Genomic DNA, 13856 nt, shown 5'->3' on the forward strand with positions numbered 1-13856 from the left:
AAAGAAACATTGTGTTGTTGCACATTCTTTTCCCAGAAGCAAGTTATCCTTTAACAGCCACCTATGGTTGTTGGGTGTGTTGTTATGTTTGACATACGCACCGAGGAGCCTGCTATGTGATCCTCGCTCCTACTTGGTTTATGGCGGCATTTCATTAACACTCGTAAATACAACACGGTTCACTATAGCTTCATCACGTGGCACCTGTTGTTTTTTTTATAAGCCCAGCTGGATGAGAACACCCTGATATTGCTTCACGCGTCTGTAATGCATTGCTTTACGTCTCTGTTTTGGTCTGCCTCAGTTAGATTTGATAGATCATCATTTGTTGACTCACTTCCTTTCGTTACTTCCCGCTTTTCACACACGCAGTCCATCGCACCACACTTATTGCCATAAAATGTAAAAAAAAGATTTTGTTTATATTACTTTTCTGTGCAGTGTTTTACATACAGTATAATTCGGCAGTGGGTTTTGTTCTGCATTTTGTTTTTGTATAGAGTTTAGCTTACTCTCTTGGAATCCTGTATGCTGGAGGACACGTATTGGTGACAGTACCATGGCAGAAGAACAGACCGTCCATTGGTCGCCCTGCTCTCTAAATATTGTCCTCGGCCATTGTAAAAGCAGTATCGGGTGACCACTACTCTGTAGACCTCGTGTTGACTCTGAAGAGAGAACCAGTTCTCATTCAGCCCTCGTCTTAGGAAGGGGGGTCATTAAAACGCTGCAGCTGAAATCACAGAGTAGCTCACATGACATTATTTAGCCAACTTTAATGATATGTCAACAGTGGAGTGGATTCTGCCATAAGCAATATGTAGCAAGACATTTATGCACATGACAGGATAACGGTAAGTGTAATAAGAGAGAGAAAGAAGAATGTGCATAATCATATTCCGTAGATTAAACCATGTGCACCAAACTGCATATAAGCGTAACCTTATAAATAGATCCGCAGCAAAATGAACAAAGTGCACCATCATGTAAAGGAATAGTTGGACGTTGTGGTAAATGCGCTTATTCCATTTCTTGCTGAGAGTTGGGTCAGAAGATTGATACCCCTCCTGTCCAAATATGAAGCTACGTCCTGCAGGCGGACACAGCTTGCATTGCTCTGTCCGACAGAAGCAGAATTAACCTATCAGACCCTCTAAATCTCACAACTTAACATTTTAACAAAGGTAAAAACAACAAAACTTGTTTTTTGGGGCCGATACTGACATCAACATTTTGAGTGAAACCTGATAATCGTTAGCCTAGAAATCTAGACGTACCCTAGCGCCAGGGTCAGTCTAGCAACTCTCCGTTGGCTTGCGAGCTGGAAAAACCAAACTCTAGTCAGGCCAATCACATCGTGTATAGAGTCGGTGGGCGGGCTTAACATAAGGACGGCAGAGTTGCGACGGTTCCGCGTGAATTCCCCGCTACTTGAAAACAAAGAAGATGGCACTGAAGTCATTCTTAAAAAAGGAAGATGTGTTCGGAATTTTGCCAACCAGATACGGCCAAAGTTTAATCTATCAACTAGCTCCGCTACCTTCTTCATTGCTCTGGTTGGTTGTAGCGCTATACTATTGCGTGCAGAGGGAATTTGAAAGACAACCTGTTTATCCCGCCCCTCGGATTGAGCCCTGCCAATGGTGAGTTCCCAGACCCAACATCTTGATGTGGGTCTGGCTTGTCAGGCTAGATAATCGTCCTATTTTAAGTCTTAAGTAAGTTTACTCTTTTAAGTAAGTTTTTAGTCTGACCAATAATCACTTATATAATTACAATTTGGCATATCTAAACAAAATCAACAATTACCATACGCCTTTAGACATTAGCTAATGTTAGCAATTAATAGCGGTTAAAAAAAGTAACCGCGATTATGTAAAAAATTTGACATAATTGTCTTAACAGGCCTAATATATGAACCACATTAGGATAGATATTGCACTTCAAAGCCCATGTGTCTTCTATATAGACACCACATGTCCACTACCACTTTGGCTGAGCGGTAGCGAGGAAGCCCCTTTGCTTTACTCCTCTACCAAGTGCTAATCCTACACCACCCCGTGTCGTCCAAATTACTCCTCCTAAGCCGCCTGCACTATAAATAATTTGTTTGAGAGAAATGCAACCTCTTAGGTGTGTTCTGTCTCCTTCGTACTCCTCTTCCATTTTCCATCCCTCCACTCCTCAGTGACTGGCATCTCTGCCTCGCAGGCGTTTTGGACATTTTTGACGAGTACTAAATGTATTTTTTTGACAACATAAACTGAAATGATTTGGCAGTTTAGCAACCATTTAAAACAAAAGGAAAACCCACCGTTGTACCACAAGCTCTTGTGTTAAAGTACTACCCATAGTGGAAAAATGTTACCCCAGACAATTGCAGGTTGTGGTAAATTGTGGTGTCTTTGGCCATAGCTTGCAGAATTACTAGGGAATGTTCAGATGTTTAACTGTGGAACGGTCAGTGGTGGAATGTAACGAAATATATCAACTCAAGTACTGTACTTAAGTACAAATGTTACTGTTAATGCTACTTGTACTTTCTTTTCATGCCACTTTCTACTTTTGCTTTTCAGAGACAAATATTGTACTTTTTAACTTCACTACATTCATCTGACAGCTTTAGTTACTGGTTCCTTTACAAATTAAGATTTTTGCTCACAAAACACATGTAGTTTTATGAAATACGTTTTATTATAAATTAAATTACCTCAACAATATAGACCTGCAAGTCCATCTGAAATGATGAGCTGATTAGACACTTAGTTGATTGACCAAACTGTTTTGATCCTTTCCAGTTTCTAAAACATGAGGATTTGTAAATAAATTTTCCTAATGATACGTATACTTTTACTTAAGTAACATTTTCAGTGCAGGACTTTTACTTGTAACAGAGTATTTTTTTACAGTGCGGTATTAGTACTTTGACTTAAAGGTGCTGTAGGTAGGATTGTGAAGATCCAGGACTTTTGAACATCGACAACTTCTCAGTCCCTCCCCCCTTTCTGCTAAAGCCCAAAACGGTCTCCTAAGCCCCTCCCCCCACAAGGGAGAATGAATGCGCGTGAGCAGTGATTGACACGCAGTTTTAGCTCAGTGGAAGCTTGTACACGTAGCTGCAGCTACTCCATGTTGCCCGTCCCGATTCGGGTCGTTTTTTTTTTTTCAAACGAAAGTACACGCATATTTATAGCGATCAAGATTAACGTAAAAATTGGTAGGAATTCTCCTTTTAAATTACCTGCTTCATGTAGTTCTACTGGAACATAGGGTCAGTTTCAGCAAATATGACAGAAAGCTAGTTTTTAAGTCTTACCTACTGCATCTTTTAAGTAAAGGATCTGAATACTTCTTCCACCACTGGGAATGGTGATCAGAAATGTTGGCCGCATGTTGTCTTTGAGCATGACCCTCAGACCTCCATTAATAGAAGTGCTCTCCTGGCCTAGGTGTGCTTTGTGTTTAATATTGCATGGTGGGAAACACAGGTAAGGTTAGACAGATATATGCTCCACATGCTTCATGCATATTGCAAACCCTGAATGACCTCCTAATTTTAGATTGGGATGACAGTGTTGGGTGGGGGGGGGGGTGGGATGTTCTCTGTCTCTGGTGACAGCTAGCGTTTCTCTCGGCTCTGTTTATCATATGTTAAGAGATGAAAGCAAAGGATATGAATTAATGGGAACGACGTGTTATTCTCGAATCAATCTCTCTATTCTTTGCATTATGTGGCGCTTTTCTTGGTACAAAAACAGAGCACCTTAATATGGCACTGCAGAAATGCACAACTTTAGTAAGGTGCTTTCAGGCTTTCTTCACTCACATTTGTATTTTGTATTTTTTTTCCCCTCAGGATGCCAAAATGTTTATATTGGTAAAGTAACTTCTGAGTTATGAGTATGAATGCAAGCTTATGAATTACCAATAGCAGATTTGCTAAAAATTAGTATCCGCAACTAGAGCTGTAAAGATTAACGATTAGTTGTCGACTAATAAATGAGTCGCCAACTATTTACATAATCGATGAATCAGTTTATTTTTTAATAATTGAAAAATTGATTCCAACTTCTTAAATGTGAATATTGTAAATAATAGTTTCTTCACTGCTCTATGACATGAATGTCATATGATGATGTGAACAAAACAGACATTTGAGGACGTCATCTTGGGATTAGGGAAACACTGATCGACATTTTTCACCATTTTCTGAAAATAATCGACCGATTAATTGGCAATGAAAAGCTGCTAGTTACAGACCTATTTGCAACAATCGACACATAATCGCATATTCGAATGAGTGCAAGGTATTATTATTATTATTATTATTATTATTATTATTATTATTATTATTATTATTAAAGGTGCTCTAAGCGATGTTGGGTGACGTTACTTCTTATTGACGTTCGAAGTATTTTCAAACAAAACTGAGACTAGCTCGCCCCTCCCTCCTCCTCATCCCGTCCCCTCCCCCTCCCTTCTGTGCTTCCGCGCACTGACCCCTCCAACCCCTACCCCCAAAATCCTTCTTTTCGGGTTATTGGCTGGAAGACTGTTTGTTATGTTTGGTGGTGCAGGTTGGCCAGTTTGTTTTTGTTGGCGTTTGTGGAGCCTGGGCTGTCTACAGAGACCACATTTTTTTACAGTGTGTTCAGAGGACAGGCAGCTCACGGAGAGTGAGGAGATGTTTGCTGTATGTGACAAAAAATTTTGTAGCCTAAAAACATGAACATGAAACTTGAACATGAAAATATTTTAGCATCACACAGAAATGTATATATCTTTATATCTTGTAAATGTTGGACATTTTTAGACTTTTAATGCTCTGTACTTCCCCGTGTTTGTCAGTAAATGTCACTATCTCTCTGTTGCTCAGTTGTCATTTTTATATTCAACCACTATTTCCATTAAAACAGTATTGGATCACAAAAAACAGGATGATGGCTAAATATGAGCATAAAAGGTGCAGTTTGTGCCCAAGAGTTTCCAGGAAATGGGGACTGTACCCGCTTGTTGTGGACTGTTTCAAACCAAAATAAATCGCAGATCTGTTGACTATCTGTACCGATCCTCCCTTGCTGTTCCTTCCCATCCCAGGACGTAACGAGCCTCTAAAGAAAGATCGTCCCAAGTGGAAGAGCGACTATCCGATGACCGAGGGCCAGCTACGGAGCAAGCGGGACGAGTTCTGGGACACAGCGCCGGCCTTCGAGGGCCGGAAGGAGATCTGGGATGCCCTGAAAGCTGCGGCCGTGGCCTTGGAGTTTAACGACCACGAGCTGGCCCAGGCTATAGTGGACGGAGCCAGTATCACACTGCCACATGGTAAGGACAAAAAACTCAACAACAAAACCACCTAGCAGTAGGGCCGGGTACCGAATTCAATACTTTTTAGGCACCGACCGAATTGCCTCTATAGTATCCAAAAATGCCTCGTCATTCAATACCTAAGGAGTGAATCTCATCAGCATCAGTCAGTATGTTTACATGCACACCAATATTCCACTATTATTCCGAATATAACATTATTCCGAATTTGGTACATGTCATGTAAACAGCATATTCCGGTTGGATATTCCGAATAAGGCCTTTTTCCGAAATAGCATTTTCCGATTAAGACGTGGGATATTCCGGTATTATTGGGGTTTTAGAGGCATTCTTTGGACATGTACTGTATACAGTGCATTCAGAATATGCGTCTCAATCTGGGTTTTTACTGCAGTTTACGGCCTCTTGCCTGTTTATGGCTACAGTCAGCTCTGTGCATTGCTATGATTGCTGTACACAAACTAACCAGCCAACAGAATGCAAGGCTGCAGACTAGAGCCTGGATCGGGCCGAATTTTTCCATCCGAACCCGGCCCGAGCCCGACAGAGCCGTGACTGAACCCGGCCCGAGCCCGTCAGGCATTATGATATTTATGTCCGAGCCCGACACAGTTAAAATCTCGTTGTTTTTTTTTCTCATACTAATGACACATGTACGTTTGTTTGTGTGGAAAGCCCGCTTTTATTAAGCAACTGGAAGGCATTCGGAAATGTCAACAGATGAGCGCATCAGCGCACACGGGGCAACAAGCGCACGTTAATAAGCTGTTTAATCTAAAATGTTCAATGTGTTAACCTTTCCTGCTTGCGTCGATTCCGACCGTGATCAGAAAACCAGGGGAGACTCGTTACCTCCAGGGCCGACGTTATATAACGTCGGGGTTAAAATCCCGTTTCTGGTGAGCAGATGAATGAACTTGGTTTTCAGTCTGGGGTTTATCTCGGACACCGCACACACTGTGTACAAAACATAAACTTATTCCACCAACTCTGCTCCGGTCGCATCTACACGTCTGCTTCCTCTTTCTCTATCTCTCTTCTGCCCACTTTACACACACACTGAGCTCTCTTAAAGGAGCCGCAGCACCATTTTACAACAAATGCCTTATCACACTGATGTGACCGAGCCCTACCCGAACCCGACCATCATTTCTAAATATCTGTCCGAACCCGGCCTGACCCGTCGGGACCCGTCGGGCTCGGGTCGGGTATCCATGCCTTACTGCAGACCCGATAAGGAGAAAAAAACAGCAATTTTTAAACATTATCAAAGACTTGGACATCAACAGGTTTTTGGATATTCGCACACATCGCTACGCCGACCTTTTCGAGAAGCTGGTTGAAGGAATGAAAGAGGGACGCTGTGTTCGCACGGTCCAACAAGTCCTCCACCGCTGCTAAACTTTGAAAATAAATCATATTTTGCACGGCTACATGTAAACGTGAATATTAGTGGTATACTTACTTTCATTAGCCATGTAAACAGCTTAGTCGGAATATAATATTAGGGCAAAAACTTGAATATTATGTGCATGTAAACATAGTCAGTAGCACGCAGCACGCTTCTACCAAGATCTAATAATGCTGGGGACTGGCTGTTTAACGTTACACGTCGTAGAGGCAGGCAGGAAAAACCCTTATGTTATGCACATAGACGCGTAGTAGGAGCCGAAAAATAAAAAAAATGGATTTTATGAAATTGGTATCGAAAAAAGAATCGTTTTGGAACCAGTATCGAAGCCACTGTATTGGTACCAGCCCTACCTAGCATCTGAAATATCTGGGAAAAGACACTCGCACACTAAGTCAGTGAAACAACGTGTCCTGTTCTCTTGGACACCCCTCTCCAGGTACTCTCGCCGAGTGTTACGACGAACTGGGGAACCGCTACCAGCTGCCTGTCTACTGCCTGGCTCCACCCGTCAACCTCATCTCAGAGCGCAGCGACGACGACCCCAGCGATAGCCCCGAACCCCCTGTAGCACCCAAGAAGGAGTTCCAGCTCAAGGTACCATGACAAACCTAGCTCCTAAAGGACTTCCTTGGTTGTTTTTGTTTTTTTTCTCAGTTTATTGGGTGTTGCGTGTCTTGTCTTTTGAATTATCTTTGCCCACACTTCCAACAAATGCAATATATTTGTTGAAATGGTCATCAACATGTTTATTAAAAGGTAACCCACCAATTATACTCTGTTTTAAATCTCCTATATGTCTCTGTATCATCTAAGAACTAGGACCGGGACAATCTACTTGGTCCCGATTTTGATTCTGTCACAATACATGGGTGCCGTTTCAATATATGTATTGCGATTTTCGTTTCCTTCTTTAACAAAAACAGAAGTTGAATAATACACTTCTAAAGACAATACATCGAGACATTTCTAAAAACTAATTTTCTAAAAAAAAGAATGCACGTCACAAGTCAGTCAGTCTGACATTTATTTCATTTGTAAAGTGCGTTCGCTTTGTTTAGCTGGAAACGGATATGATGTGTAGTCGGCAGAACCATATAAACAGAAAATGTGTAGGTCAATCATTGGTACAAAAAAAATCAATAAATATCAATTTCTAGGGGAAATAATCTAATAAAGAATATCGTCGTATTACAAGTTACCGTCTTTATTTATCCTTCAAAGACAAATTTCACTTGTGTCTCTTTTTGCCTTTTGTGTTTATTTTCACACGTCCCGTTTGGCCGTAGGTACGACTGTCTACGGGCACGGACCTGCGCCTCAACGCCAGCATGGGGGACACCATAGGGCTCCTGAAGAAGCAGCTGCAGGCCCAGGAGGACATCGACGGCGCCCACCAGCGCTGGTTCTTCTCTGGGAAGCTGCTCACGGACAAGACGCGACTGCAGGACACTAAGATCCAGAAGGACTTTGTCATCCAGGTCATCGTCAACCCGCAGGCCCTCCGAGCCCCGAAGCTGTCAACCACAGCCTCCTCGCCTGCGCCTGCATTACCCGAGGACCCAGAGGATAGATAGATGGATGGATGGATGGATGGATAGATAGATAGATAGATAGATGGAGGGAAGGAAGGTGCAGCTGGTAGTGAGGTGGGTGGCCGACACTTAAAGGTCCTTTTTCTGGATAACTTATGCTTTCTGAGAACAGTTTCTGTTATTGAAATAAAATTGTACTGTGGAGGTACAACGCTACTTTTGTAGTAAAAACATGAGGGAGAAACTCAAAAGTGCTGCTTTCTTTCACCTACTATGTGTCATTGTATCATTCTCGGGGTCTGCTGGCTTGTTCTTTTAAGCGAATCCAGTCACCACGCTAACTCTGAAGATTCTCGTCCCCTTATCTCCAAGTAAAGGCCAGAACTTGTCAGCCACAGACAAAATGTGCACGTCATGCTGCACACGCGGACTTGCCTCTGCCCCCTTTTTTTTTTTTTTTTTTTTAATCTGCACTAACACTAACTAAGTGCCAATGGAAGAAATGCAGAGGAGTTTTGGGTTGGTTCTAAAGCACAGTTCTACAATGACGCACACGGACTCTGCACCGCAATCCCTTTCTCCTCCACAGAAAGAGGAGGGGGAGGCAGAGAGTGAGATACGGAACACCCCCCTCCCCGCCCCATTCTTTCTCTTTGTTGAGGAAATAATGTAAACTGAGCTTTTTTGCACATTTGAAGATTATTACTATACTTTTGTGGTAGTTTGTGTGCCTTCTACAAGATAAAAAAAAGGGTTTAATGTCCTGCAGATGCTAACCGCTAGGCTAAGCCTTCTGTATTTTTTTTTTTTTAGATTCAGGAACTCTTACATCGATCCAAGCTATAACTGCTGCCTTTTTTTTTTTTTTTAATGATGATTTCATGAATCTTACGGACAAAACATTTGGTGTGTGTGTGTGTGTGTGTGTGTGTGTGTGTGTGTGTGTGTGTGTGTGTAAAATGATTATGTATTTGGCCCATATAATTTCACTTTGACGTAGCTCATAGAGACAAGACTGTTTTCCCGGTCATAGCCTTGTAGTCAATCATGTCGTATTGTATCGAGAAAGAGAAATTCCCATGCACAAATTATTGTCTTAAAAGCTGCATTATTGACCACTTTATAACATAATATATAATAATAAATAGATAGAGATATATATATATCTCTATCTATCTATCTGTCACATTTGTTCGCTCGATGTTTGACTTTCTTCACCAGCATTCAGACGGCTGGTGTGAGCTTGTTTGCCAGAAATGGCTGCCTATCGTTTCACACGTGGGATTGTTGAGAGCCATTAGGAGTCTATACGGAGCGGTGAACCAAAACAATGAGCTGAGGGCCCCAAAGAACTGTCGAATTAGGTGTTGATTCTCATTGGACCTCATTACAGGAAGTCATTTGTTTTGGTGTTGACATCAAACAATTGTTTAAAGGGACACTCTAGCGATTTGGACGTTTTCTCATATGAACCCCGGTTAACGTCCACCGGATTAGGCGCGGACAATGTCCGAAGCTGCCATTTCACACATTGTAGCACACGACAGCAGATTGTCGTGTCATGTGTTCTCGCTTACTGGCAATACTCTGTTTGGTTTAGACGAGGGGTGGCGCCAAGGTAAAGTGCACAGCAGACAGGACATGAAGAGGATTACACCACGGGACACGTAGCTGATTCAGAATTTGGTCGTAAACGATGGAGTCTCTTGCCGTCCCCTGAATGTCTGATGATTAAGGAGTCAGCCCTAACACACACCAACTGAACCGACAGATTTTCCTGAGTCATGCCGTCTCTGCAGTTAAGACATTTTCGCTTGCGTCCTCGTGTAAATGAATTAGGATAGGATGTTTCTTTTCTTCCAGTTTTGCGCAAGCCCCATGATCGAAATGTCATTAACACTGCCACTCGCTGGAGTGGAGATTGGACATTACACAGACTTTGTACGAGGGAGCTGGCCATGTAAAGTTGGTTTAATGTCCGGTCCAACTGATTCGGTAGGGAAGTCGGGGCATGTGAAATTCCCTAGATAAAGAATAATCTCGTGCAGAACAGGTCAAGAAACATTCAGTCTTTTGAACAAGCCATTTAGCCTGTTTTTCAGGTTGACGCTGCGCACGACCTGCCTTTAGCCTGTGTATATAGAAGTACAGTGCAGCTCTGATCATTGTTGCACAGCAAACATTGTTTTGAATTGTTCCACCAGGTTTGTCACCAACCACAGTGGCTGCCAGAGGAAAGAAACGCGTCAACACAAATTGCCTTGAATTTATGCTGCTAAGTTCCCATTATGCCTGGCAGTGTGTGTGGTAAAACACTGTGGCTACATTCACGCTGCAGCTCAGATATTTCCCCTATCAAATGTGACCCATCCGATTTTTTTTGTCTAAGCACTGTGAATATCAATCCCGGCTGCATTTAGTTTCTTGCTCCCATGGATCGTATGTAAGCAATCCTAGCACGCCATTTATCTGAACTCTGAAATCACAGTGATTTCACAGTTATATGTTAGACTACATGGCAGCTTTTCTGAGCAGTGTGTTAGCACATAAAGCAACATGACACATGGGGGGGGGGGGGGGTTGACATATCCAGATATACAATTCAAGTGTACACGGTATACAGTTCCATTTGAACTTGGCTCGCAGGACTGAAAGAAAGTACAGTAACCTGATAGGACAGAGTGATCGGTTCCATTCAGGCTCAGGCTCTTTGGTAGCGTGAATGTTCCAGTTAAAATTTTTCATTTTGAATTTCGGTGTGTGAATTTATCCAACTTGAGCAACTAGACTTTTTGACCTGGATATTTAGATCTGCAAAATGACAAAATTTGAGAAACCTGAATTATTGTTTTTTTCAAAGGGGCTGTACTCAGTGTTCTGAACACTAAAATAGCAGTAAACATTTTCTATGGAAAGAAATAGCGGAGTAATGGTGTCCTGAGCAGAGAATGAAGTCACACTTTGTGTGTGTGTGTGTGTGTGTGTGTGTGTGTGTGTGTGTGTGTGTGTGTGTGTGTGTGTGTGTGTGTGTTAATCCGAGCTTCTCTGTTTTTTGTCTTATCCGGTCCAGCCGTGCGTGCACGTTAGCGCATGTGAGTGCCTTGTGCGTCGGTATCAGACGCGAGGGCCGTGACAAAGCATCTGTATTTGAGGAGTCGGGGGAACGGTCTGTGAGAACCGTGTGGAAGCAGCCTTTTTTTTTTTTTTCTTCTTCTGAATATCGAGTACAGCCTCCCTAAATATTGGACACTTTAATGTTATATTGGTTTTTTGAATCTTTTTCAAAACAAAAACAAATACAAGGGCACTCGGGGAACGCAAACAAGAACGCAGACCGCCGCCAAGGCCTTGCCGTACAACATTAGGATTTGAGAGGGCGTTCGCGTGAATTTTCGGGAACTACTTTTCACCTATCATTCCGACACCACATGTCCATCCATTTGTGTATGTGCTCTGTGATTCGGATCCGCTCCAAAAATGTAATTTGGTTCTTCCTTGGTCCATGCGACACCCTTCCAACAAGTTTCATGGAAATCGGGCCAAGTAGTGCTTTTTCGTAAACGGACAAGCAAACTGAAAACATGACCTCATTGGCGGAGGACGTTTTTTTGAGATTGCACAACCTACTAGAAATTTCAAAGAGGATAATTCAAACCATGTGTATTCCCAAACGAGTAGAGCAGCAAAGATGCGAAAGTCCCTCGCTCTGCTTCTTGGCCTGAATGGCACTTCCAGGTCATGTTGGTGTCAATTTGGGTTACATCCCAGAATAGATATTCAGGCAATTAAGGGTTAAGAATCAAGACCTGCCTTGTGAATATGTCCTCTACTACCCCCCCCATTCTTTTCATTCACCGCTCCTGTCTTAGAGAGAATAAAATAAAACCATCAGAGTGAAACCTAACTGAGCCACAGCTCACCCCATCAATGAAAATGTTTTATTGTAAATAAAAACGAAATATTTTTTTTGGGGTCTCTTCGCTATCCAGTTTCAGCCTTGAAGCTAATCCCAATCAACTTTTTTAATTTGCTTTCCTTTTACCAATGTTGTTTTTTTCCTGGGAATATTTCCTAATCATTGTATGCAAACTTGAATAAGCATTTTTTTTCTCTGTATGTGCAATACAATAGACCTAGACCTCATATCATTTTTGTTTAGTTTTTTCGGACTCTACAGATTTCACAGAGCACCAGTTTACGAGTATTGTTAAAGAAAGGTCAATCTACAGGTGCAAGCCTGCTGTAATCTGATGCCCCTGTCAGATAATCGGATGCCTCTGTCAAAAAATGGTCACGTTTGTCACTTTTGAAATGTATATCCAAGCTTTCGTCGTCTTCAGATGGGCTCTCATCATTCACAGAGTAAATATCGAAACATAAAAAAAAACAAAAAAAAACGCCTACGCAACTTTTTCTCTCCCTGTGTCCATTTAGCAAGCTGCCCTGCACGTCTCAGCTGTGAAAGGTGTCATCGAGCTGCGGGGTGGGAGGGGGAGGGGGAGGGGGGGGGGGAGCTCCGTTGACAACTTTATCGATAGCGCCTCGTGTTACAGCGACCTTGCTGGATTGAGCTGGGTGTTTGTCCTCATCTCCGCTATCTGTCCCTACGCTCGCTCTGAGTTTCAAGTCATTTTCTAACTATACGCTACAACATGCGACACATTACCACAATGTAAACGGGCTTAAGGGACTTAAGGTGTCCCTTAGTTTGCCACCTTCAGGGAACTCCAGAAGGAATCCCCTCATTGAGGGTTGTAGCATACAACATACATAATGTGTTATTAAATAGATGAGATGTCTCCAGCATGAACAGTCAGCATAAGAAAACTGTACCAAATGATGATCAAACTGATATACTATACTAGTTACTACACTACTTCAGTTACTATACTAACTGAAATAGCCAGATGGAACTCAAAGTACTTTCTCACTTGTGGAAAGAGCCTTAAGGGTTACAGTATCGCATCTAAGATCGTTATTTCTTATCTATTCATTTGTCAGCCTTCTAAGCTAAGGATACACCATAGCACTTGTGTGTTGATTTAGCTCGCCTAAAGCTATGAATTGCACTCCAGTGTGTCGCCAGCAATTCCACCTCAGTTATTTCTTTTTTTTTTTTTTCTTCTAAGTTAAAGTTTAAGCCCACTGCCTGGCACAGCCTGCAAGTTCCGCCTCTTATTTTAGTAAAGACTAAAAGGGAAAATTGTGAAGATTCACAAGAAGTTTAGCACTCACATTCTTTTTCGGGAGTAGTGGCTAGGAAAGGTGGTAAAAACTGTGCTCAAGGCAACTTTATTCAAATTTCGGGCATTTGGAGGAGACAATGTATGAAAAACAAAGCATCTTTAAGATTTTGACAAAAATAAATAAATGGAAAAAAAAAACTCAAAGTCCACTCATCGCTTTTTGCAGAGCTTCTGCTCATTTCCCTGCATCTTCCTCAATGGAGGCAGTTTGCTTATTTCTCCCACTCATACATCAGTTTTCGTATTCTAGTGTTTTCCACAGTCGGGAGCAATGCAAACCGACACCAATCGCAATGACACACTTTGTCCTGCCCTCATTAGAATGTTTGCACATGT

General features: G+C 42.2%; 1 protein-coding gene across 2 annotated transcripts in view; it reads left to right on the plus strand.

Annotated features, from left to right (window-relative positions):
- ubtd1b (ubiquitin domain containing 1b) overlaps positions 1 to 11909 on the plus strand; it is a 19435-nt gene extending 7526 nt beyond the window's left edge. Inside the window, exons 2-5 of one of the 2 annotated variants that reach the window (XM_035997418.1) lie at positions 5098 to 5325; positions 7179 to 7336; positions 8029 to 8308; positions 8349 to 11909. In XM_035997418.1, coding sequence (XP_035853311.1) covers positions 5098 to 5325; positions 7179 to 7336; positions 8029 to 8308; positions 8349 to 8356 — 674 coding nt within the window. In that variant the 3' untranslated portion in view covers positions 8357 to 11909. The other variant, XM_031297918.2, reaches the window with a different exon arrangement.
- Positions 11910 to 13856: the final 1947 nt, after the last annotated feature.

Source organism: Sander lucioperca, chromosome 22 (assembly GCF_008315115.2).
Source record: "Sander lucioperca isolate FBNREF2018 chromosome 22, SLUC_FBN_1.2, whole genome shotgun sequence".
NCBI classification, from domain to species: domain Eukaryota; kingdom Metazoa; phylum Chordata; class Actinopteri; order Perciformes; family Percidae; genus Sander; species Sander lucioperca.